Source organism: Sinohyriopsis cumingii, chromosome 2, assembly GCF_028554795.1.
Source record: "Sinohyriopsis cumingii isolate HCF-2022 chromosome 2, ASM2855479v2, whole genome shotgun sequence".
Classification (NCBI taxonomy): domain Eukaryota; kingdom Metazoa; phylum Mollusca; class Bivalvia; order Unionida; family Unionidae; genus Sinohyriopsis; species Sinohyriopsis cumingii.
In genome coordinates this window covers 14,399,352-14,427,195 of record NC_142962.1, presented here as the reverse complement: position 1 = coordinate 14,427,195, position 27,844 = coordinate 14,399,352, and the positions used below count along the sequence as shown (strand labels likewise).

At 41.1% G+C, this 27,844-nt stretch overlaps 1 protein-coding gene across 1 annotated transcript; it reads right to left on the bottom strand.

Annotated features, from left to right (window-relative positions):
- Positions 1-235: 235 nt before the first annotated feature.
- On the bottom strand, positions 236-2,876 carry LOC149804365 (uncharacterized). The gene is made up of 3 exons (XM_089932248.1): positions 2,605-2,876; positions 300-2,288; positions 236-267 (listed from the first exon to the last, which is right to left on the bottom strand). Exons 2-3 carry the CDS (start codon positions 1,288-1,290, stop codon positions 236-238), a joined length of 1,023 nt encoding a protein of 340 aa, XP_089788374.1. The 5' UTR covers positions 1,291-2,288; positions 2,605-2,876.
- Between the last annotated feature and the right edge of the window lie 24,968 nt (positions 2,877-27,844).

Here is a 27,844-nt window from a genome sequence, read left to right as displayed (position 1 = left end):
GCGGACTAAGCTCCGTTTCACGACTACAGTAGTGCATCCCGTGTCTCGTAGAACGGTGACTTCTTGTCCGTTAACAGTGCCGTTTGCGGTCGGCACCCGTGCCTCTGGAAAAATACACGTGCCGATTGATTGGATCACATCGCGACTGGTCTCTGAACGCACCACCGGTTCACGCACCGCTTTCCGCTTAACTTGCTGGGAAACATTAAGTTTTCCATTTACCGATCTTCTGCCTTTAATGGCTACCGCTACTTTCTGGACTGGTCCCTTCCGTTTAGGACAATAGTGGGAGATATGACCCATTTCCTTGCAAATGAAACATTGCATGTCACTCCGCTTCCCCTGGTTACTCCTACCGAATTTTTCAGGTTCCCTGGGTTTTCTGTCGTTGACCTGATTCCCACCTTTGACATCTCGCGTGATGACATTCTGCGAACCTCCCCGAGCTTCGGCGAACAAATCCGCCTGTGTGGCCATTTCATGTACATTTGTGAAGGATCTTTCCTTCAAGAATAAATATAACTCCTTGCCACAAGTTGTTAACAATTGGTCACGAAGCAAGAAATCGACAAGACCCTCAAATGTCTTGACGACTTTACCACATTCCACCCATCGCTGCAAATAATTGCAAGTCCTACTGACGAACTGGGTGAATGTTTCGCCTCTCTCTGGTTTACTATACTTAAACTTCTTGCGAAACCCTTGCTCGGTTAGTTCATATTTCTTGAGAAGTGCCTCTTTCAACACGGGGTAATTGAGCGAATCGGCCGTGGATAAACGCGAATACACGTCTAACGCTTTACCTTTCAATAACGCGCTAAGATGGAGCGGCCAATCGTCTTTCTTCCATTTTTGTACCGTAGCATACCTCTCGAACCTATTTAGATAACTATCCATATTATCTTTATCGTCTTCAAATGGGGGCAATTTTGGACCTCTCAGTTTAACATCATGTTCCCCCTCTTTTTTAGCTTGCAATAGCTCAGAATTTCTTAGATATTCCTTCTGCCGATTTCTATCTTCCCCTTCTAACTTCTCCCTCTCTGCTTCCCTTTCCCATTCTATCCTTTCCCTCTCAGCCTGTTTCTCTAGTTCAATCTTACCCTTCTCTAATTCTATCATTTCCCTCTGGGTTTCCTTTTTTTCCCTTTCTATTTCCCTCTCTAATTCCCTCTCCTTTAATCTTTGGTCCCTCTCCCGGGCTTGTTCTTCACGAACGAAATTTCTAAGGGACTCCCCCTCATAACCAAACTGTTTCCCCAGTTCTACCAGTTCTTTCATAGAAGTCATTTCAAAAGTTTGGTGGTGACCAACCTTAAAGTGCAGTTTTATACAAACCACGTAATTACCACAAACCGTATTTTCTTTCACGAAATGCAACAAAAATATTAAATACAAAAAATAAGTAATATTAGGTATCTACCTAACCTTGGTGCTTTGTCAAACGCATCTGAAACACACAAAAAGCATACAAATATAATAAAACAATTTCAGTGCTCTGTTATATCCGAAATGATCCCACTTCTGACACCATTTGTAACAAGATAACCGGGTGGGATATTTCGGATTAACAACAGAACACGTTTTGACGACACAGATATGGTTTAATGTGGCGATTTATACGAGTAGTGGATGATGAAGATGTGTGCGTATTTATAATCCAAATATTGGATCTATTTAACAAAAAACGCACAGTTTCAAAGATGGAAAAAATGTACAAATAAATTTAGGTCAGTAACCCTAAAACACAGGATAAATGATTTCACAAATGATTCAATAATGGAAAGATGAATATAGTTCACTCAAATAGTAAACAATGTAAGCGTTTACACATAGTAAAAAAAAATGTATTCACTCAGGTAGCGAAATTATGTCACTAAACAAGAACGGATATACAATCTATCCTTCCAGTCCTGAATAATACACTGGGTCTTACTAACCCAAAATTAGCATACAGCTAAAAATACATGTGTGGAGATGCACTCCGTCACCCGTGCACCATATCCGCTCCACAGCTCCTCCGAATCAATTTCACAACCAATATAGACTCCGGACCCTCGGAATACTATGATCACTTGAAACATTAGACCCTCCGGACACTTGAAATATTAGACCCTCCGGTCCCCCTGGTCCTTTGACGGCTCTACAGCTGGGTCACCTTAGTCACTCTTGACATTCCGGACGCTAGACATTAGACGTTCCGGCACCTTAAACGCACCGGACACACGGACGTTTCTACCCTCTGACAACACCGGACACCCCGGATATTCCTACCATCAAAAACTCAGCTGAAAATATACCCGATACAGTGTACTAAACTTGATACAGACATAACGTAAGGACGTTATACATGGTAAGTTAAAAAGATTATAATGGCAATTACAAAACAGAGGTTCAATAGTAAACCTAACCCTGCTTGATAAGACAATAGTAAACAATTCTTTTAAAAAATGTAGCTTTACATTACCAATATAAGTCCTGCACTACGTCGCAACAAGAATAAAAAATGCACGCATTATGGTATGTAAAGAAAACTATAACAAACATGCAAAGGCAAATATGGTAATACACTAGTTATCACTTAAAACCCAAAACATTACCTACCCCTACAGCTGGAGTTGTGCGAATCCTTTAAGCAGGCCGCTTGCTGACAAAACCATTAGTATTGTAAAGGTCCTTTACATGTAGTAACGTATTTATACCTTTAGAATTTTCGTTATTCTTTATCAAAGGCACCTTGCACGTGTGGCACAGGACGAATCGTACTCACGATTTCGAAATACATAGACCATATTATAATCACCCTCGGGTATCGTTGTACAGAGAAAAAGAAACGAAACCCGAGTACATGTATTTAATTAACAACATTTACACCATTCCGTGACAGAGGTTCACTGTACTTTTGCTTCTTTCATCATCATCATTGGCGACTCAGTCTCGAGAGACCATGCAAATAGCGTCCTTGGGGTGTTGTCTGTCTCTGGGGTGTTGGCATCGTCTGCTGTGGCTGTACAGGCCTTTACGCGAGTGACAGATACTATTACAGTTAGTGCAGACATACTGGGAAGTCTGAGTTACTGTGGTTGCTGCGCGTTCTTCTTTCTCTCACGTTTCTCTGCCGCCAACTGGACTCTCCTCTCATCAGCGACTGATATGCCCTTGTTTACCGTCAGTCTCCAGGTGCCTCGGTCCTCGGCCAGCACTTCCCAGCCATCGGGTGAAATGTCGCATGCCTTCATGTCCCTCTTGCACACATCATTGAAACGGAGTGAAGGACGGCCGACTCTTCTCATGCCAGTGGCCAGCTGTCCATATAGGATGTCCTTTGGTAGCCTTCCATCCTCCATGCGTCGGACGTGTCCCAGTCATCGAAGGCGGCGTTTGCTCAGCAGGGAGTATATGCTGAGGATACTTACACGCTGCAGGATCTAGCTGTGTGGAACACGGTCTTGCCAGCTGATTTTCAGGATGCTTTTTAGGCACCGTATATGGAAGGAGTTGAGCCGGCGCTCTTACCTCATGTAGGTACTCCAGGTCTCACTTCCATATTGAAGGGTGCTAAGAACGCAGGCCTGGTAGACTTGGACCTTGGTGTGCTCTGTCAGCGCGTTGTTTTCCCACACCCTCTTCGTTAGTCGTGCCATGATGGTGTTTGCCTTTCCAAGCCTCCTGTCCAGCTCCATATCAAGCGAGAGAGTGTTGCTGATGGTTGACCCCAGGATGGTAAAGTTGTTGACTGCTTCCAGAGTGACACCGTCGATTTTGATGGATGGAGCAATGGTGGTATCTTGCACGCTAACATTTGTCTTTTCCAGGCTGATGGTGAGACCAAACTGCATGCAGGCATCAGCGAAACGGTCTCCCAGTCTCTGGAAGGCTTCCCCGGTGTAGGTCACAAGAGCTGCGTCATCTGCAAAAAGCATTTCCCTGATGAGCACAGCCCTTACTTTGGTCTTTGAGCGCAGTCGTGCCAGGTTGAACAGCCTCCCGTTGGACCTGGTATGTAGATATATGCCATCCGTGGACGAGTCGAAGGCGTAGGACAGGAGCAGGGAGAAGAAGATCCCGAAAAGGGTTGGCGAGAGCACGCAGCTCTGCTTCACACGGTCCGCCAGAAAATTCCGCGGCTCATATCCTTTTCTCTACACAGAAGCTGACATCCAGGTTTCATCTATACTGATAAATATAGGTTTGATCATCAGCACTCAAAAATTGTAAGTTATTGAACTTTTAATATCATTCGGTTTGCATAGGTTTACTATGGGAACTGAATTAGTACCGTGAGTCCTAGAACAAGGCACGTTTTGGTGCTGCTTTTTTCCCCGCCCTTAGATTTGTGAAAACTCTTCAACATTGTTAGTCGCGTGCGCTACGAAACACAGGACATCTCTTAAATTTGAGATATACAGCAAAATGTTAAGCAGTCAGTAGACAACAGATAACACAATACCTTTTTATAAAATTAATGAATGAATGAAAACAATGAACATTTCTCACATAGAATTTGAGGTTGTCTTAGTTATATTTGTCCTATAATACCGCAAAAAATAACAAACCAAAAATGGTGTCCTATTTTTTTGTGTGTGTGTGTGTTTGTGTTAGCTTTCGCTTGCATACATATCGTTTGTACAAAAATTGAATTACAAATATAAACCATTGATGTAAATCATTTAATTTAACCGTGTAAATCGCTAGAACAAACCTCTAATAATACATTTTGAAAAGTGTTGTGTGACACGGATCGCCATTGTCGCTTGGTGCCTGCTTTCTTCTTCGAAAATAGATCGTTTCGTCTTGATTATAAAAATTTAATTTGACTAAGTTTTACGCACTACTTAAACTCTATACATTTCATGTTGTATGTGTAAGCCATCGTTCTCAGTTTTCTGAAAGTTCTTTTTTGCGTTTCTCAAATGTGATAATATTTTTTATGGACCGAACAAACTTTCTTTTGGCGTGAACCAGGACTCTTGGTTTTATATGATAAGTGGAGAGCATTGATTAAAACTCACTTATGTAGTCTTCGAAATCGCTGACACGGATTTGAGCTAACACTTCAGCTCTTGTGTGAGGCGACACGGCACATCATTGTCTTTTACTTTCTCAATGAAATCGTTTCATCTTATTGCAAAATTTCATTTGACTAGGTTTCATACGCAGCAGGTCCCTTTATATAGGGAGAGTGTCTTGGAGTCAGAGTATTCATTCCACTCTCAAACGATCAAGAAGATGGAAGAGTCAGCACAGATCGATCTGCTGATTAAAGATTTGCTAAGAGTCATACGAAAGCATAATTCACAGGCGAAAGTAGCAACAAAACTTACTCTTTGGGTCGTTGATTTGATGAGAGTCATACGAAAGTGTGTAAGTGCTGATGAAGTTTGCTATATCTGCAAGGTAAATGGGTATTTGTCTCCAGAATACCTGCTTCGTCCAAGAAAGAGAGACAAAACTCAAGATACCTATTATCGTTGTCGGGAGAAAGGACACTGGGATTCAGAGTGCCCTAAGAGAAAAGATAAGAAACAGAAACAAGAGAAAAAAGAGGAGAGGGGTTCAGAAGAAGACGAAATTGAAGATGAGGAAGAACTTGTGCCACTAAAGACATGGAAATGGAAAAATTGACAATTTGAGCCGATGCGTTGGCCCTGATGTGAAATTTCATACTACCTTCTAAAAGAGAATACCAGAAAGAAAACGTAAGTGTATCTTGGTCTTGACATTTTATAATAAGGATGGCGTGTTTTGTTTTTACTGACACTGCGTGAATATGTGCTCTTTCACTTCTCTCTATCCCTCTGGATCATTTTTTAGTTAGAATTGAAATGGAAGGATGTTTTCCATCACGCACGCTCTTTAGGCATGCAAGTCGGTAAAAAAAGAATAGTCCGTCAGTTCATCCATCATTCTGTGTCTTGATGTTTCCTAAAATCACACACTTATGCCATAAAATAACGGCCTAAATGGGTTTTGTAGTGTTGGGGTGTGTGTAGGTGTTTGGCAGAGTTGGTCATTGCAGGTGAGGGCTTAGGTGCTTCCAAAAACCTTTTTCTTCTTCACTCTGTGTTGATGGTATATAATGGGTTATTTTCTTCACTCTATGTTGATAGTATATATAATGAGTTATTTCTTCACTCTGTGTGGTTAGTATATTATGTTTTTTTCTTCTTCCCTCTTTGTGGATAGTGTATATTGGGTTATTTGTTTCTTCTTTCCTCTGTGTGGATAGTAGATATGGGATTTCTATTCTTCCTTTTACATGTGTAGATAGTATATTTGGGGGTTGTATTCTCTTCCTTCTGTGTTGATAGTATAGTTGGGGTTTGTTTTTTCTTCTTTCCTCTGTGTGTGTGTGTGTGTGTGTGTGTGTGTGTCTGTATGTGTGTTCGCGTACGTTGTGTGGATAGTATATTTTGTTGTTTGTTTCTTCTTCTTCCCTTGTGTGTGGATAGTAATATTTGGGGTTTGTATGCGTTCGCGTTCGTTTGTGTGGATAGTAGATATTATGCTTGTATGCGTTCGTGTGGATAGTATATTTGTTTTTTTCTTTTTCTTCCCGTGTGTGGATAGTATATTTTGGGTTTATTTTTTCTTCTTCCCTCTGTGGTGTGTCTGTGTTCGTGCGTATGTGTGCGCGCGTACGTTTGTGTGTGTATGTATTGGTCTTTGTTTGTCCCTATAAAACTCCCTTTATCCCTATCAAATACATTTTACCTACCTACCTACAGTAGCGCGTATTCAGTTCAGCCACTTGCAACACTGTTGCCATTTATTCCCTAGTGTCCAGTACAGTGACGTCGCTAAAGCTAGAAATTTTGAGACTATAAATATGGACTTGGGGTTTTTCCATAGGTTGTAGCTATACATCGATACTAGAGTTTATAAACAGGAATGTCACTCAAGTTGAGGCTATAAAAAGATAGTAGGTTTTTCCAAAGGAATTTCCCACAAGTTGTAGCTATAAATAGATAGTGAGATTTCATAGGAATTTCAGCTGATTATAGCTATAAATAGATACATGGGTGTTTATCTACGATCGTCACACAAGTTGATACTATAAGTAGTTGCTAGATTTATCCATTTTAGTCTAAACCATTGTAACTTAATTTTCCGGGATATGTTTATTCTCCTTTAAATTCTGGGACGATTTCGTCATTTTAGCGTTACTTTTAGTCACGTCCATTTTGGCGTTGAGCTTTTCCTTGATTATAGCTATTTATAGCATGATGACAATTCTGCAGATTTATGAACACCGCAGCAAAATTTCAGGTCTTGTTAATGCTATATATATATATATATATATATATATATATATATATATATATATATATATATATATATATATATATATATCAGTCTTGTACTAGGATATGTCTGTCTTTGTCTCTGTTGTGTTTGACCCTCTACCATCATTGTCCCTAGACAGGCCCTACACAATTTCCCCATTCTCCCTAGACAAGCCCATCCATGTTCAAGGTCCCTTGTCCCTTGATGTTTATCAATTTATGTCTATGTGTTGTATATGTCTGTGTTGTATATGTCTATGTCTTTTAAGTTTATCTCTCTGTATTTGTCTCTCCCTAGAGTAGCACGTATTCAGGTCAGCCCCTTGCTACATTGTTACCAATGCTCAGTACCGCGATGCCACCTCACCTGTTCCATTCCTATTGTCCCTCTACAACAACCCCACTTTCCCTTGTCCATAAACAGTCCCAATATTCCCCATGTTAAATTACCATTGTCCGTATGTCGTCCCGGGGTGGGTCTGAAAATCTTGTCAGTACATCGTCCCGGTGTGTGTGTGTGTCTTGTAATGTATTTTGTCCGTATATCGTCCCCTATTATTACTGACTATCGCTGCAGCCAAAATGGCGGTATCTCCTAAGGAAAATTGAAAGACAGAACAGGAATATTCCAAAGTTGCTGGATTTGTTCAAACAAAGAATTGGCACAATTTAGTCCGTTGACAGCACATCTTTATCCAGTTCTATGCAACATCAAGCTAATATTACGTGTCGACAACTAATGGGGATGAATTCCAGTATAACAGAAGAAGTGTCGGACAAGACTCATTACAGTCCCTCTGAACAAGATGTCTTCGTTTCATAGATCACACCATCGATGACGTCCAAAGATGTCTTCCAACCCACAACCCCACCTACATACCCCTGAAAACAAAAACAGGGTATCTCTTCTCCTTTATCAAACCACTGGGATGTCTTGTCAGTGCTTAGAAATACCCATGCCATGATACGAAAACAGATCATTCAACAACATCAACGAAATCATCAGTTCGGTTAGTGAATGTTGTTTGAACTGTTTGAACTGTTAACAGGAACAGTTCCCTTAAACAAGATATAAAACAGCAATTAAGATCATATTGTCATGTTCTTTGCCAAATACTGTACAATACAATACCAGCCGGTCAAAAAAGTGCTCTTTCCACCAGCAGGAATACTTAACATGGGTTCGTTGTTAAAATTTGCTACTACCATGTAGGATCGATTGCTGCGCCTCTTTTAAGAGGAGCGTTGAGGTGAAGAACATAATATATTTCTAGAAGAATATCACAGCTGCTGAACCTAGATCTAATGGAAGGACAAAAATCAGTTCAGTTCCTTACAGATGAATGATGGAACTCTGCCATTGGTCTGGACAATGTATACCTCACTTACCTCCTAATTCTAATCAGACAAAGATGTCACACTTACAGCGTGAGTTACTATCATTTGTGGTTCGAACCGCTACGTCAGAAACGGAATGATAGCAATGGTACGAATTTATATCGCAACGTCTTCAACCGTTGTTTTAGAAGAATTTAGACGAGACGGTCAAATGTCATGAAAACCAAAAGAAAAACAACAAAGCAGCTGATACGAATATGAGAGACACAGCGGATGGGATGGAAGGGGGAAAAAGAAATAAAGAATGGAAGATGGAATTGAAGAAGAAATCAAAAAAAGAGGAAGAAAAAATAATTGATGACTTATGTGGGAACTTTCTTTCCTATTCATATTGCTCGTCGAACATGTCAAGCTACCCGATACAACAAGACCACACGAAGCTAAAAGCATCGAACAGTGGGTGACTTATTGAGCCGCAACGAAATCTACACACTTTAAGCAAGCATTTGCAACGATCGTGCCCATGCTAATGGCTATGAGGAATTAAAACAGCTGTGTCGTGAAGCCAGGAAAGCAAACTCAAAACTATGCGTTTACAAAATGTACCAGTGGTTACAAGACCAATGGATGATCACGTTACACAAACCCAATTGCCAAATGACACGGATTTCAAGAAGCCAAAGTGCGTGGACATGACTACCACCCACCCACCCACCCCGTTCTGTAAATTGGAAGATATAAACTGAGACGTGTTGAAAGGAAATTTTACCTGTCTTTGTCACAACGAGTGACCAAGAAAGACGACAAAGTATGCATTATCGAAAGGTCGGTGGTTCTTCCCGGGGTCTTCCCGGGTATTTCCTCCACTATTAATACTGGCCGCAATGCATAGCCTATCGTGTGCTGAAAAATGGCGTTAAACCCCACAACAACAACATTATCGAAAGCTTTCTTGATCGACGAACACTTGAAGTGAAAAAACATCTTTTCCAAGAAGTGCGTTGGAAGGGATATTCCTCCTTCCCAATTTTCGATTCTAAGATCGCAGCTTCACATGTCATTGGCTATAAAAGCAAGTAACAGCCACTAACTTGTCGTTAAAAGAGGCATCCGCTACTCCGACTTGATCCATCAAATAACTCCAAAAATATCAACCATAATAAGCGTGGTGTGTAGAGTATGTTCCTAAAAATTAAATAGCCTTTTTATGTCAGATCTTTGTGGTACGTTGTGTCATTGAAACAGAGATTAGGAACTCGAGTTTGCAACATGGAAATGAGCTTTTGAGGATTTTACTCTGCAGCTGTATTGGCTAACGTATTTCTAATCTGTTTCATATCCCCAGAAAAGTCAGTCAGAATAGGTATCGTGTGCAGATCTTGTTCCTAAAAATCAATAGTCTTTGACTGTCAGATGTTTCTGTTGATTTGCATTATTAGAGCAGAAATTGGGAACATGAGTTTGCAACAAGGAGATGAAATGTGAACTGTTTTACTCAACAGATATATTGTTATTGCTGTAGTTGTTGTTGGTGGTGATGGTTTGGTCCCGTTTTTCAGCACATGAGAAGCTATGTGTGGCGGCCAGTATAGCTGTTACGGGAAGATCCCAGGGAAGAACCACTGACCCACGGAAGCTACTGCCAAGCTGTATCACCTGAGACTCGAACCCACACAGAGGTGAGATGGTAGTGATCTGTAAAGGCGAGCGCATGATACCACACGGTCACCCGGGGCCCCAGCAGCAGCACTATTGGCTAACTTCTTCCTGATCCCTCGTTTAAATATACCGACAATAGTAACAGCTGTAACCACACCAACGACAATCGCAGTTCTTCCATTTACAGAATCCTCTGAAGTCCTTGGAAAATCATACATTGACATCAGAGAGAAGAACGATTGAACTATAAATAATTAATTTTAGTTATCGTTATCTAGTGACATGTCTTTGAACATGTTTCCCAGCAACAAAGCTTGTTGCTTCACGGTCAGATTAACTCCGTCTATACAAGTAAAACGAAGGTCATTGTGAAGTAGCATTGGTAGAAATCATTCATCCCACTCAAGTATTGAATGTTACCACTTATCAAACAACTTGTGTCGTAGAAATAGCGAGCCAGTACAAAAACAGTTGCACAAAACCACTCAAGGTAATCCTCAGTTAAATTTCTAAACCATGAGAATTACACCCTTTCATGATAATTTAATGTTCGACATCTCGTCAAAAAGATTTCAGTGATCATAGAACAAAACAAAACCTCGAGTCCGCAGTTTTTCGGATCTTACATTTCGGTCAGTGGTGAAATCCAAGACTATCCGAATGCAGACGGCACTGCCGGCCATTACTTGTCTAGACGTCAAAATCGGCGAACAATTATTTTGCATTTTCTCCAATATGTAGCATACTGAACGAAGTGTGTCGAGCTGTTTTGAAAATTGAATTATTTTTGATTACGACTGGCTTAAGTTGGAAATTAGCAGAATCAATTAGAATAAATTAGCAGGGTCGAAACTACCGAGGGATGCGGACTTACGTCTTTCTTTGTGCTATTTTGTTACAGGTTAGAACCCCCATCATTTGATTCATGGACGGACACTCCTTAGCTTCTTTGCAACGACCCCTGTGGAGAAGTATGAACAAAGATAGCAACATAATTTACCATTAGCCGTCTTCTAAAGTGAGACACATTCCAATGATAGGAGCCTTCCATGATTATCAGGATGTTGAATTGATAGTATCAAATGCTTTCAAACTGAAGGTAACAGAACATGGCATTAGTCACAGTTATCCGCAAGAAATTATAGGCGCTCCGAATCATTGTTTAGGGAGCTAAAACGTCTGAAAACCAAGTTTCCACAATCAAAAGTTACCATTCAGTCCCTGGCAAAATTAACCGTGGATGGTAAAACAAAGAAACTTCTCCAGATTGGCATCAAATTATTATACGCAGCAGACTGAGCAATAATAGCATGTCTAGTGGTCCTTTGCTAACTGAAAAGAATGAAAAAGAGTCGAAAGGTGCACACGCCTCTCAGATCGTGGAGATGAATTCAGAAACAAGTGACATTATAGATGATGATAGGATTCAGACGGTGACTCAGATCGCCGCGCATCGATTACCATTTAGGAGTATCATTGTACTCTACTAAAACAATGTTGCACGTATGTACCCAAATTATCTTACATTACGTCCGAATATTTATTTTTGCTCTGAATTCCATATGTTAGTGACCTCTTCTTACAATATTGTAGGTGTCGTGGTTTTCTCATATTCCACCTATTTGTGGCTTGAGATTAATTTCGTTAATTAGTAAACGTTTTGTTCTGTTCTGTTACGGGGTGTAATGCGATGGTTATCGGTGTCTAGAGGATGATCGACATCGGTGTTATCGCCCGGATTGAGTGAATAACAAAAATACGAAATTAATGGATGGAATAAATGGAAATCTGAGCAGAGATATAGAATAAAACAACATGAGCACCCATATAAAGAATATAACAATTTAATTCATTAGATGAACAAAATAAAATTGTACAAGACACTTGAAGGTTACACTTCTAGAAAATAATTACCAAACGTAGATTAGCAGTTCCGTTTACACAGATGTGACAAATTTCATCATACAATCGAGTGGGTGTTATAACCTGATATGATTACTGACCATCCTACAGAATCAACGTAGCTTATCTGTTGGAGTGGAATTGTAACAGCAACACTCAATGCTGTCTGGTCTTCGCTGTTCGTTCAGGGGTGGGTTCGTTAATCACCGGGGATACTTTTTATTCACTGTAGAATCTTTCTGTCTTACGTTCCGTCGTTCTGACGTGGACGTGTAAGTTATTTATCTTAACGTAACATATTGCAAACTAGATTCCTGTTCTACGTAACTCTGGAATTGACTTAATTTCCATCTCTCACCTGCTTCAGAGTTGAGGCATACCGTGTTACAAACAAACGCGAACTGCTAACATGGTTTCAGGACACAACCTATGCATACAATAGCGTAATTTTGTTACGGTAGCACTTCATTAAATAGTATAGGAACTAATGCATTCCCTTAACACATCTAGTCACCATTACTAATTAATAGAAAGCCTAGCCTTCTCATGCCGCATTCAGTTAACTCCTGCAGTGTGAACTATTAACTACTGACTAATAGTAGACACATAAACACATACGGTGGACAATAAAAAGTCGTATGGTCCCTATTACAGCAACAATGCTAATTCAACCGATTCAGCGGTTACGAGAATTCGCATCTTAGTTATACAAACGAATTAAACAAATTCACTTGTCTTAACATCCCCTTTTGATAACAAATCATCGGCATATACACAATACAGACCTAATAGTAATCAATTTCTAGCATTCACGATTCGTATAACATACAAACATATAAATCCCAAACAATGTCTCACTATTTCTTTCAAGAAAATAATGTATGAAAATTCTTAGACTATATGACTCGTAAAATATTAAAGACAAACAAGTTCAAACAATTATCAGATTCATGTAAAAGAAAACTTGCATGACATTGAGACAAATAAATTCAATCAATTCAGGCTCGTATCAAAAAAATATTGTATGAAAACTAAGACATCGTAACTCGCTCTCTTTTCCCGTTTTACAAATTTGTCTCCCAAAAGATCCAATACACGTCCTTTTCACGAGAGAAATCTCACAATTCTTTTCGGAATCAATATGTCTTGACTTCAACAGAAAAGCTTAGGCTGACAAATTTAGCGGAGTAATATATTTATAAAATATGAAACTTCGACTGAGAAAACCACCCCGATTTAAGTATTCAAATTATATGATTTTAGGTTTATTTAACCGCAATAATTAACATACCCATCCAGGGTATTTAAGCTTACACCTTTCCCGCTTTTCTTAATAAACCGTTCCCTGCAAAGTTTCAAACGCTGTTTCTGCAACATTTCAACCCTTGTCATTCTTGATAAACACCCAAACCTTGATCTGTTAACCAGATACAGTTATTGAACGGCCCTGTTAGATGCATTCATCCCCCCGAAAACCGATTAAGGTACCGTACCCTTACTCAAGTCATAGATTTAATTCCGCGTCAGAATATAAAACGTCAACTTGAAAAGGATATCTGTCACGACATCAGCAACATTCAGTGGGTTCTATGTTACAGGACCGGATCAGATCAAGTGCTGCGTGGCGAGGTTTAAAAAATTTCAAAGGGGCCCTGACTTTCTTCGAAAGGGTACCAAAGCAAAAGTCTATGTCTATCTATTTCAAGTGTGCATAATACATAATATACGTGCGCAAGAATAAAATGATGGTCAGATTTCAAGTGACAAAGTGATTCTGTGTGTGTGTGTGTGTGTGTGTGTGTGTGGCAATGGAGATTTGAACCTCCCTTCCATCAGATCCGGCCATGTGTTACAATGACATCTACAAACGTCGTACTGTTACACAGTGGCGTCACTCGGGTTGGTGTCACCCAGTGCGGTAGCTCATGGTGTCACCCCCATGGTCCTCCTTCCGTAACAGACCATACAGAATCCTTAGTAATGTCATTTTGGTGTCACCCCCTCTGATGGTGTCACCCGGTGCAGTCCGCACCCCCCGCATCCCCCTAGCGACGCCACTGCTGTGCCTGCTAGTCATGTATTTAACTATGATCGGTTATTCGCTTATGAAATCCGACTAGACCGAGCAGTGTGTGCTCTGTAAAATTTGCAATTTTTCATTTTGGTGTCACCCCTCTGAGATGGTGTCACCCGGTGCGGTCCGCACCCCCCTAGCGACGCCACTCCTGTTACAGCATGCTAAAATGACCATATTGTGAGACATTTCATTCTCGAGGCTTGTCACGTTTGCTAAGCCCAGCTATAAAGTCATGTACAAGCTATAAACTACTGTCTTGGAAATATTACTGCTGCCATGTGTTTGACTCTAAACATTGACGCGGGCTAGAGTTAATGTATTACGCAAGGTTACTGTGACCAGCCAGAAGACCGGAATCTTGAATCTGCACAGGCGTTAGATCGCTTGACTTCTCACCTATGTGTTACAGCTTAGTCCTAAAATCAGATGGAAGCCCGCGGGGGGTGGTACGCGGCGTGTTCTCATCCGTCCCTACGTTGACAGACAGCGAGAGGGACATTGTCCGCTAAGTCTGATTGGATCTCCCACAGCTATTTCTAATCAAACGTTGAAATAGAGGGCGTGATTATAACTCGACGCGAATTATACCTTCTGACTAGCAAGCTGCAAAAGGTCAGTAGTTTTCCTGGGAAGATTTCTGAGCAAATAGGATTACTTCGAGAAAGCCACACGTAATTTGGCGATAAAACTTAGAATAAATTCTAAAGAAAGACAAAGCTTCAAAAAGGTCAATGAGTTATTTGCTCGATTTTGGCAGAATATTACGGCATCATAATTGTATGTACACTTAATTACTAGCACTGTTTATTATGTAGAATTACCTTTGTAGCGTTTCATTTACATGCGTATTTGAGAAACGAGTTTGAGATTACGTAGATAATTATTTAGATTGTTAGCTTGTGGTCAGAATTAATTTTGTAATTAGCTATTAGGTTACTTTGTAGTAAACCAGTACATTTATTAATACATTATGTTAGAATTTACGCAAGCTTGAAATGTGAGTTTGGAAAATGGTTGAAGTATGTAAGATCAGTTACTATGGACGTATGAATATATCAGAGCATGGATATCACTGGACAACAAATTTTTACAAAAGTCATGTTACTGAAATAAAATTAGTCAATTCTTATCAATTTTTATGTGCTGAACACGAATATGACAGTCAAATTGCAAAATTGGCTCTAGTTTTTTTGTAATCTGCAAGAAATTAATGTTTACATAACGAAATGCATTCCAATAGTAAAAGGTCAACTGTAATAGCCTACCTATAAAAAATCAAGTCATTGACTACATCTTAGATTTCTTCGCCTGTCTCTTGTACAGCTGTTCGGGAGCATCTCTGAGGAGTGTCCAGCAGTAGTCAGCCAGCATTGTAGTGGACCATTTTCCCTGGTATCTTTGTTCCATTGTTGCGATATCTTGATGAAAACGTTTGCCGTGTTCATCACTAACAATACCACAGTTGCTAGGAAAGAAATCCAAATGGGAATGAAGGAAGTGAATCTTTAGAGACATATTGCAGCCAAGTTTCTTATACTTCATCAACATGTCTTCTACTAGTTCCTTATAGTTTTCTGCCCTAACATTTCCGAGGAAGTTTGTAGAAACTAGGCGAAAAGCATTCCATGCTTGTTTCGCGTCACCTTCCAGCAAGTTGTTGAACCGGTCATCTTTGAAAAGCTCTCGAATCTGAGGACCCACAAAAACTCCCTCTTTAATCTTTGCTTCGCTGAGTCGAGGGAATTTTTCATGCAGGTATCGGAATGCTGGCAAAGTCCGGTCAATGGCTTTCACGAAGTTCTTCATCAAACCTAGTTTGATGTGAAGGGGTGGTAGCAAGATTTTCTGAGCCTCAACCAGAGCTGGGTGTTGGATATTCTTCTCTCCAATGGCTACATTCTGCCTGTGAGTCCATTCCTTCCTCATGTAGTGCATTTCCCTTGCTCGGCTATCCCACTCGCATAAGAAACACATGTATTTTGTATATCCTTGCTGCAGTCCCATTAAAAGGGCAACTACCTTCAAATCACCACAGAGGTGCCAGCTGTACTTGTTATACTCAATGGAATTCAGTAGCTGCCTTAAGTTATCATATGTCTCTTTCATGTGGACAGCATACGCTACTGGAATAGATGGAAGAATGTTTCCATTGTGCAAAAGCACAGCCTTGAGACTCAGTTTCGAAGAGTCCACAAATAGTCTCCATTCTTGTGGGTCATGAGTGATTTTTAAAGCATTCATGAGGCCCTCAATATCGGAACAGAATATCAAATTACTTTCCTTTCTGAAGAAAGGCTCCAATTGCTGGTGGCGCTTTCGATATGCAGTAATTGTGACATCTTCTTCTAGAAGATTCCATTGTTGGAGTCTTGATCCTAGCAATTCTGCCTTGTTCTTTGATAAGTCCAAATCACGAATCAGGTCATTTAGTTCTTCCTGTGTTATTCTGTGTGGGGTTGATGATGCACCACAGTGAAAATCTGGATCACTGCATGCTGATGGACCAGGAGAAGAACAGGTCGACTCACCTTTGTCTTCGTCAGATGAATCAAGAGAATATTCTGCTGGAGGTTCTGGAATAGGAAGTCCCTCACCATGTGGAACTGGTCTCAATGCAGACGGAATGTTTGGGTAGACTATTCTCGACTTCTTTCGCTTCGTTATTCCGCCGGAAAGAGGAGGAACCAAGCAGAAGTAACAGTCATTTAGGTGGTTGCTTGGCTCTCTCCACACCATTGGGACTGCAAACGGCATTGATGACCTTTTGCAATTCAACCACTGTGAAAGCTGTGTTGTACATGTAGCACAGCATATATGCGGAGCCCAAGGCTTGTCTTGGTCACCAACCTTGCATCCGAAGTAAAGATGATATGCCTTCTTCACTTGAGAATTGATACTTTTCTTCTGGTTGGCAAATGTCACTTCCCCACAAATATAGCAAAAATTGTCCGCGGTATTAACACACTTTCGAGGCATTACTGTTCTTTATTGTACGTAAATGGATAAAATAATAAGTTTTATGTAACAGTAGCTTGAACTGTCTCGCACAACGTCTAAAATATTTTAAATGCTGAACCTATCTGATTGGGCTTTATATAGTACACTGCTTACGTCAGCTTCAGCAGCCGCCTGGCATTAGTATAATAGGCCTACACATGCATAGTACACTGCTGACGTCACCTTACTTCAGCAGCCGCATGGCATTAGTATTGCATTGCATCAGAAAATGATGCAATCAACTGTGGATGATGTGAGCATGATGGTATTATGCAATGTTACATCATTATTCCAGATGTTGCTGCAGTCCTACTGGAGAAATTTACACAGTGAAACATAGAAAATGAGGTATATGAATATCTTCAAAACGAGAGCCAATACAAATTTTTCACTGTTATATTCGTGTTCGGCACACCAAAATACTACAGATTAGGGCCTTTTCAAGTCAGTAATGATTTCACTGTTGACCAGTGTATTTGAATATATGTGTACTTTGTATGAGTTGTAATGTAAAGAAATGCGTCTGATTGTTGTGATACTGTTTAGTATAATGGGATTAGGAATATGTACAGATGTGACGCATTTTATTGATGTATGTGTGATATATAATTGAAACCGTGCTTTTATTACGACGTTGTTTTACCATACAAGAACGTATGAGTATTTCGATGTGAATAAATGCGTGACCGAAGAACTTTAATGGCCGTTATCTGATGATAGGCAGGATGTAGTGTGAGATGAGAGGGCTAAGTAAAAAGATTGTACCGTCCTTATGTTTTCACAGGAAGCTTTTTAGGGGACATAACTTCCGGTACAGTCGAGTCCCTTGTCTCCAAGAGGTGGAGACGGAAGTGAGACTAGCAGAGCAGTCGGAGTCTATCAAAGTCTAGTCGGTGGAGAGAGGTTGTATAGAAGGCGGAGGAGGAGGAAAAGGAGTCGAGTAGGAGAAAGTGGAGAAGGAGTAAAGAGAAGTCGAGGAGGAGTAGGAATTTGGAGAAAGTCGGGAAGAAGAAAAGGAATTGGGATGAACAGGAAAGAAGAATACACAGATGAGTAAAATACAAGGGCAGGTGGAAATCTGTTGTTTTTGTTCTGGGGTTTAACGCCATTTTGCAGCACAAGATAGGCTGTACATGACGGGTAGTATAACTGGTGGAGGAAGAACCTTGGAAAACCCAGGGAAGAACCACCGACCCACGAGAAGCTACTGGCAGGCTTTCCCACGTACCACGCTAGCCGAGCCTTGGACTCGAACCCACGCAGACAGAGGTGAGATGGCAGTGGTGGAAATCTGTCTCACACTACTAATCAAGTGATGCAATAGATTATTACAGGGTTGAGCTGAAGGAGAGTACTTGGGAAATTTGAATCATTTGACTATTTAATTGTTATTAAATTGTTATTCGTTGAATTTCACTTTTTTTGTATATTGAATCATTTAACCATCTGCACTACTAACTAGAAGCTCTGAGCTTTACACATATCTTTCACTAATTTAACTTCCAACCAAAATCGAACCTGGGTGGGACTTCTATAATAATTTAAATTAAATATTTGGAGCACCCCAACCCAACCACATAACAGAACCCCCACAAGGCTGAAATGCTCGTTCTCGAAATATACATGCCATGTCATGAGAGCCATAGAAAAAAGTCGTATACGTAGCATGATCTGCCACTTTTTCTCTTCAGATCCCGTATTCGAGGTATCAACGATTCACGTTTTTCGAAGTTCGAATGCACGATCTCGAGAGCATGCATGCATGCATGTGATGGATGGATGGATGTATGGGTGGATCGGGTGTAACAAAAGGCATACAAAACAGATATCGTTGAAAAGGATAAAGTCACTTAAATGCTAGATCTGAATTCTGATAGAAACCTAATTCGTTTGAAAAGCCAAATACCTTTCTAACGTGAAACTAAGTATGGGACGCACCATAGGGAGAAGAAATGTTACCTCAGTTTTCCAGCTCTTACTAAAAATAGGAAGACGCATCCGGCATATTCTATATCTGAGACAACAGGGCGAGCGATCTCGAGAGAGAACAGCGAAAATTCGTGTTATTAGGGATGGTCTCGAGGATAGTATATTCAAGCAATCCGTAAGATTTTTGTCGTGTAGGTCTATATTAACAGTCTTGCTAGATTTTCGAAATCAAATAATAAAATGTTAAAAGTCTACGTATATACGCACTGAAATACTCAGGAATGTACATATTAGAGCGTCAAAAACACGAAACGCTACAGTCTCAAATGTGCTATTTAGATAAATGATTGTGATGAAAATCACTTTTCGGACCGGCTGTCTCGATGTCACGCATTCAAGTTTCGAGAACGCGTATCTGAGCCTCCAAAACGCGATAAGTTTTCGCGTTTTGCATGTCCAGTTGTGTGCCATATAGTTCGATTTCGTGAAATGGAACTCCCGATTTCACGTGATAGAGCTTTATGTAAATGACAAGATCGTGTGAGTGAAAGATTTTGTATGACTGGTTTTCTCGAGTTCGAGAAAACTAGCCTCGATACTCCATCATGTGTGGCCATGGTGGCTTGACAAAATAGACAAGATATGCTCACATACAAACTGACAAAAACATACATAAAAGAGCAGAATCATGACATTCAGTTGTAAGGTTTAGTAATCTAGGCAATAATGTGTAAAAGTATGCATGAAAAGTACTTGTACCGTCAGAATTTGATATGTGTCAGTACCTTAAGGAGAGCAAAGAGTCTACTTTGTATTTTGTTTTACAAGCGCAAAAAAAAATCTTAAAGAGATACAATTTACCTAACAGATCTTAAAGTGGTACCATTTACATAAGAGATCTTAAAGTGATATGGTCTAGAAATCTTAAAGTTATAACATTTATTAACAGATCTTGGGACATTTTAATTTATGCAATTTATGTCACAGATCTTAAAGTTACGAACCCATTTATATAAGAGATCTTAAAATTATGCCATTATATAAGAGATCTGAACATGATATCATTGATCTATAAATTTATGTAAGAGATATTAAAGCTATATTTTTTATGGCAGATATCTTAAAGTCATGCCATTTATATAAGAGATCTTAAAGTGATACCATTTGAGCATATGAGATCTTAACATAATACCATACCACTCACAATAAAAATCTTAAAGTGATATAATTTATGTCAGATATCTTAAACTTATACTATTTATGCATGAGGTCTTAAAGTTATGCCATTTATATAAGAGATCTTACAATTACACAATTGATACGAGAAATGTTAAAGTGATATCATTAGTAGTTATGTGGGACGATTCAGCCTCAAGGGGAATTAGCATTACAAACCACCCTGGGACCGTTTAGCCTCAATGGGAAATTTAACATTACGGAAACCCCTGGGACTGTTTAGCCTCAAGGGAATTTAACATGGGAAAAAAAAATTTTGGGACTGTTTAGCCTCAAGGGAATTTAACATGGGAAAAAAAATCTTGGGACTGTTTAGCCTCAAGGGAATTTAACATGGAAAAAACTTGGGACTGTTTAGCCTCAAGAGAAAATGGAACAGGGTCGGGACCCTATTTTAATAGGGTCCCGACCTGATGGGTCTATTGAAATGAAACAGGGGAAAATTGAAACAGGGAGGGTCTCTATTTATTTTTTTTTTAAAAATAAAAAAAAAATTTAAAAAAATGGGGTAGGCAATGAAAGTCAAGGTCTTTTTGAGACCTATGAAGAGGCCCTGAAAAGGGCCTTTGGGTTTATGTTAATATTAAGGGTATATTAACATAAGGGCATCTGTGATATCTTCTTCTTCTTAAGCTGCGCCTGACTGCAGGACCGTAAATGAGTACTCTTTTGAGGCATCCTTTACGCTCCACATATATTGTTCGCATCCACAGGCTGGTGTCTGTCCTGTGGATAACAGTCCAGTTGGATCGGACATACATCGGTATGTCCGTCCGGAACATCATAGAAAACACAAGTGTTGAAGATTGCACGTTTGTCCATATGTTGGGGGTGCCGAGAACAGGTGAAGGAATGCAGTGAACTGCGCTTATTTAAAGGGAGAGGAAGGATTGAAACGGATTGAGTTCATTGACCAATCCAAACACACGTTACAAAATTCAGTCAGCCCACGTCCAATCCGAAGAGAGCAGTCTGTGACGTCACATGTTCTATATAGATTCGCTAGCGCCTGTGCGCAGTCAATCCATGCGACAGTTTTTCAACATGACGGAAACTCAGAAAACGATAAATTGGGGTGCACCAGCCGTGGAGACTACCCAAGTGAACCCGGACTTACTTTCAGAAGAGGTGAATTGGGATTTTATGGATTTTCTTACCTCGCAAGAATTTGTTCCGGAACCTTCGTCACCTTCTCCTTCATTACCGTACGTGGAGAATTTTAGACAGAGACAGAAATAAGAATTGGAGAAATTTATACAACAGCAAAAGGAAGCGGAACAAGCTTTTCTCCTACAGCAACACAAGCAAGAAGAAGAGGTAAGAAAAAAACAACAACAAGAAGAAGCAGCAGCAAAGAAACAAGGGTGTCAAAATCAAACGGTCACGGTACTGTTAGACATTTTAGCGGAATTAAGAAGTCTGAAACCAATGTATCAGACTTCTTTATTAGGACAGAAGAGAATACGACCTTCCCGAGCTAAACACTCCAACTCTGTGACTAAGCCTACCGTACCACCCTTAGTGATTTCAACCAAATCATCATCATCATCAACAGTACGCAGTCCAGAAGTAGGCCTTGGCCGTGGCAAAGGCTTAAGGCAGTTAAACTTGATTGCTTAAACTCACCCCTACCCCAAAGGCCTTTTTCAGAGCCACCCATGTCTCTCGAAAAGAGATAGACTTTCAATTGTCAATAACTCAAAAAAAAAACATTTTACCCAATAGTACGTGTCTGTGTATGAGTGTGCGTGAGTGTAGGTTCTTATTTTAAAATCAAAACCCAAAGACACTTACTTTTATATCTAATTTATTCTTTTATAAATATTTACAATCCAATTCACAATTCACAACATAACAACATCAAAAAGTTCATAAACTTCTTCTGCCTCATTGTTCACTCTCTCTGTTTTCTAAATTTCTTCACAGTCACTGTCTTTTCCTCCTCTTCATCCCCACTTTCTTCCCTTCTTCTTTTTTTCTCCTGTTTCTTTTTCTTCACCTGTCTGCTTTCTTCCTCTTCTTCTTCTTCTTCCTCTTCAGAATACCTCTCTTCTTCTGACTCCTCTTGTTTCTTAGGGCAATCTGGAGACCAATGTCCTTTTTCTTGACAATAATAACAGGTATCTTGACTTTTGTCTCTTCTATTCCTTTTTTTTTCTTTTTTGACGGTCTGGACACTCTCAAGACCAATGCCCTTTCTTCTGACAGATATAGCAAGTATCTTGACTTTTATCTCGATAGCAGGGTGAATAGTCCCTCGGCTGGCCTGAAGAGAATTTTCGGATGACCCTCGCAAAGCTCTTATGAAACGTTCGATCTGTATAGTCTCTTCCATCGTTGTGCTCGGTTTGAGAGTGAAATGAATAGTGAAAGGACAAGACACACAATCTTTATATACGCTGGTCTGCCATGACTATAAAGTAACCCATGGTGTTTAAACTTTAGTCATTTGACGTTTTGCTATCAAGATGAAACGATCCAATTCATTCAAGAAGAAAGAAGAAGAAAGTAAGAGGCAGAAACGTGATCTATCGCCTCGTACCAGAGCTGAAGTCTTGGCACAAATTCATGCCAGTGATTTTGAAGAGGACATAAGTGAACCAGAATCCAAACCCTCTAAGCAAAGTTCGCTACCCTTAGTCAACCATGAAAAGTACTATTCCATTCAAGAGACCGAAAAGCGTCCCTCTAGAAAATTTAGAACCACGGCTTACAAATACACCGTGTAGTTTAAAGATTTCAAGCCCGAAGTACCGTTAGAGAAAGCAGAAGGCTTCATCACCGAGATGTGGGATTCTTTGCTCACCACACTAAAGAGACAATGTCAACCCAAAGAAGACGATCGCTTGAGACTTTCCATACAACACGACGGCTTGAAATCCCCTGTTTGGATCGAGTTTAGCAGCCCTGCAGAATTGACCGCTTCCAAAGTCATGGACAAGATTCAATACGTGCAACAATCTAATGACCAGTTTGACATCATCGATGGAAAGGCCACACTGGACATGACCCACGTCTCTCCTCCTCAAGGGACCGGACAACGCAATAAGGTGTTATTGGTCAACAACCTTCGCAGCACCAAAAAGAGTCTCGTCCAAATTCACAATTTTCAAGACCAGATGTGTTTAGCCAGGGCTATCGTTGTGGGACGAACCTATGTCGACAAAAACGACACGGCAGAATGGAAAAGAACCTGGAAAACTATTCGACAATTGGATCGAGCCAAACAACGAAACGAAGCAGAACTCCTGTTGCAACAAGCCGGCTTGCCCAAAGACAAACCCTGTGGCATTCCTGAAATGGAAAAATTGCAAGATATCCTAGCTCCATGCTACACCTTGAAAGTGCACCCTCAAGAAGTGCGCGGGCCTCTGTTGTTTCGAGGGAAAGACTTTAAGGACGGAAAATACATTCACCTCTATCATCACGATGAACATTTCGATACCATTACCAGTATCACCGCATTCCTGGGATATGGTTATTACTGTGAGAAATGTGACTATGGCTATAACAATCGAGAGCAACACAAGCATTGCGGATCGAAATGCTCAGGATGTTTGGCCTCTCAGCCCTGTCTGAACGAAGGGCAAGTACGAGTGCATTCTCCAGCTTGTCTGCGCACGTTTGTCAGCCCTGCCTGTTACCAACAACATCTGAAGACGCAAGGTTCACAGCAGAAATGTGCTTGTCAGCTGCTGAGATTGTGCCCTACGCGTGGACAAGGTCTATGTACCAATAATGTCAAGGCACACGTATGTCGAGGAAAGAAAAAATGTCACGTTTGTCACCACATCGTGGACTTGGAACACGAATGCTACGTGCTAAAATACCAACCCTAACCAGAGAAAGAGGACGGTCACAAGAAGAAAGGCAATTTCATCTTTTTCGATTTTGAATGCATGCAAGAGACCGGAATTCACATTCCTAATTTCTGCGTGGCTCATCGAGCGTGCGAGAAGTGCATTCAATAACCTATCTTGAGTCATTGCCCTCACTGCAGCAAGATTCCTGGAGGACGTGAAAAATTCTTTCGGGGACCGAACACGCTAGCCGATTTTGCCTAATGGGTCTTAGACCCCATCGACAAGACATGGAGCAAAGAGGACATCGAACGTTACCGAGATTGTCATCGCCATGCCACAGTGATGGCTCACAATTTCTCCGGATACGATGGACAGTTTATTTTGAGGTACTATACGGGACATGGCACCGAACGTCCTAAAGTCATTTTGAATGGAGCCAAAATCATTTTCATGCAAGTGGGACAAGTGCAGTTTAAATATTCGATGAGTTACTTGGCCATGCCTTTGAGTCGAATGCCTAAAACGTTTGGAATGACAGAAATGGCTAAAGGGTACGTTCCACACTTTTTCAATACGGAAGCCAATCAACACGCCGTTCTACCCCATTTACCTGAGGCTCACTATTACGACCCCGACAACATGCTTACCAAACAACGAGAAGCTTTCTACGCTTGGTACCAGGCTCACGCCTCCGACCCTTTCGACTTTCAGGAAGAAATGCTAAAGTATTGTCGTTCCGACGTGGACATTTTACGGCGTTGTTGTGGAAAATTTCGAGAACTGTTCATGGAACACGGAGGGGTGGATCCTTTGAAAGAAGCTTGCACCATTGCCAAAGCGTGTTCCTTAGTGTACCGACAACAATTCATGCCTGAAAACACCGTGGCTGTCATGAGTCCTCAAACGACCAACTATGTCAAACGTCAATGCTCGGTCAAAGCCCTACGCTGGTTACATTACTTGTGCGACAAGGAAGACAAATGGATTCAGCATTCCTGCAACGGAGGGGGCGAAAAGACCATCGAAACGCATTCGGTCGATGGCTGGGACTTAGAAAACCCCAAGATCGTGTACGAGTTTAACGGTTGCTTATTTCACGGATGCCCCGTCTGTTACCCTGATCGCGGCACTAAAAATCAGTTTTTACAACGAACCATGGAAGACTTGTACCAGGCCACTTGTCAGCGACGCCTAAAGTTAGAACAGCAAGGATACCAAGTGGTGGAACTGTGGGAACACGAATACAATCACCGTTTGAAAACCGATCCCGAGTTTAAACGCACCGTGGAAAGTTACCAGTTCATGGACCCCCTGAACCCGAGGGATAGTTTGTACGGAGGAAGGATCAATGCCACCTGTTTGCTGTACCAAGCCGACGAAGAGAAAGGAGAAGAAATCAAATACTTGGACGTGTGTTCGCTGTATCCCTACGTGTGCAAATATTGTCGCTTTCCTGCAGGGCACCCAGAATTGTTGACGAAACACATCGACCTGAAAAACATTCGACAATACGAAGGTTTGATCAAGTGCAAAGTTTTGCCTCCCATCGACTTGTACCATCCCGTCTTACCTCACCATTGCCAAGACAAACTGATGTTTCCTTTGTCCCGTACTTGTGCCGAAACGTGCAACCAAGACCATCCTTGTCAGCACACCCAAGAAGAACGAGCCTTGACGGGGACGTGGGTCAGCGTGGAATTGTTCAAAGCTCTGGACATGGGATACCAACTGTTAGAAGTGTACGAAATTTGCCACTTTCCTAAGACACAACAATACCACAAGGGTGACCCCACTCAGAAAGGCATTGTCGCAGACTACGTGGATGCCTTTTTGAAACTAAAGCAAGAAGCCAGCGGCTATCCTTCCTGGTGTCACACTCCCGAAGGCCAAAAGATATTCAAAGAGAAATACAGGGCACAAGAAGGCATCACTTTAGATCACATCGAGAAAAACGAAGGCAGGCGATCGTTTGCCAAAGTGATGTTAAATTGCTTGTGGGGTAAAATGGCACAACGACCGTGTTTACCCAAGACGGAATATTTCACAGAACCTTCCCGCTACTTTCAGATGATTCACGACAGAACCAAATTCATGAAACACGTGGACGCCGTTCGCGAAGATTTGATCTTGGTCAATTACGAAGAAGATCTGGACTTTGTACAAGACGACCCCTTTGGAAAAGTCATCATTGCGACTTACGTGACAGCTCATGCTCGCTTAAAATTGTACGAAGCTTTAGAACTGTTAGGGGAACGCGTCCTGTACTTTGACACGGACAGTTGCATTTACATCCATCACCCGAGTCAACAGCACCCTGACATCGAAGGAGACCGTTTAGGAGCCAGGACAGACGAGCACCCCGACGACAAGATTCTAAGTTTCGTCAGTGGCGGTCCTAAAATTATGGCTGCGAATACCGGAACAAACAAGGAGAAGCGCACACGAAGTGTAAAGGAAAGGATTGACTCTGAATTATCGTACCAGTCGAGTGGTGAACTTTGACGTATTGAAAGAAGCCTTGCAGTCTAGAGAAGATAAACACTTTAAAGTGACCACCTATCAACCGAACAAGATTGTACGTTTACCCACTCACCACATCGTCAGTCGACCCTTGGAAAAAGTCTATCAAATCGTGTACCAGAAGAGAGTGCGGCTTGCCAACCACTTTACTTTGCCGTATGGACATGTCGGTATAAAACATTGGCTGTAAGAGGATAGCCACCCACCAGAAGCATGACTTCGCCACAGCAAGAATCGAGTGAGAAATCCAGTGAGAATTCCAGGTTCAAACCCTACCATTTTCCGGTCTTCTTACCTGACTATTGTGATTGTGCCCGTCGAATGGAAACATTTCAAGCATGACCTACGGATAGGGAAGGATTACCTTCTTCGCATGTTTTAGCTAGAACAGGATTTGTCTACTTGGGACCTGAGTCAGGATTGGGATACGAAGTACAGTGTTTCGCTTGCGGACTGAAGTTACGAATGGATCTATGTATTATAAAGATTCAGCTATTCTGGAACATACTCGATGGTCTCCGCACTGCCCTTACCTTTCTATGGCCTTTCCACCCATTACACTACGGTACAATTATGACGGTACCTTAGAGACGGTACCTTCGAAAACTAGACATAAAAAGGGAACGATGTACAAGCTTGAGACTGCATTGCGACTAGTATAAAAAGGGGCTATGGTCAAGATCGATAGTTCATTGTGACTACCAAGACGATGCGAACAAGATGAATACTTTCAGAGAAACACAAAACAAGTTCAGATAGGCACAATTCAAGTTTGGGGACTCTGAAGTAGAATGCGATTATCAGCCTTGCGATGGGAACGATGCTGTACGTTGTGACCTTAGCGATGCCGTAAAGCATCATGGAAACTTTGTTCTCACTACCCTGTCATGGAAAGTGATGCTGTGCGTGTCAAACCTGAGGGATGCGAAAGCGATGCCGCTCGTCCTCTTGGATACTTTACTGGGTTTCGTTTTAAAGGTGGACGTCCACCTTCACGCCTACCTCCCTGCGGATGTCATCCAGCCCTGAGCAAACTCCTGTCCATGTCACCCAACCCTCATCGAAACGAACCTGTGAAAGACGAATATTCGTTCCCT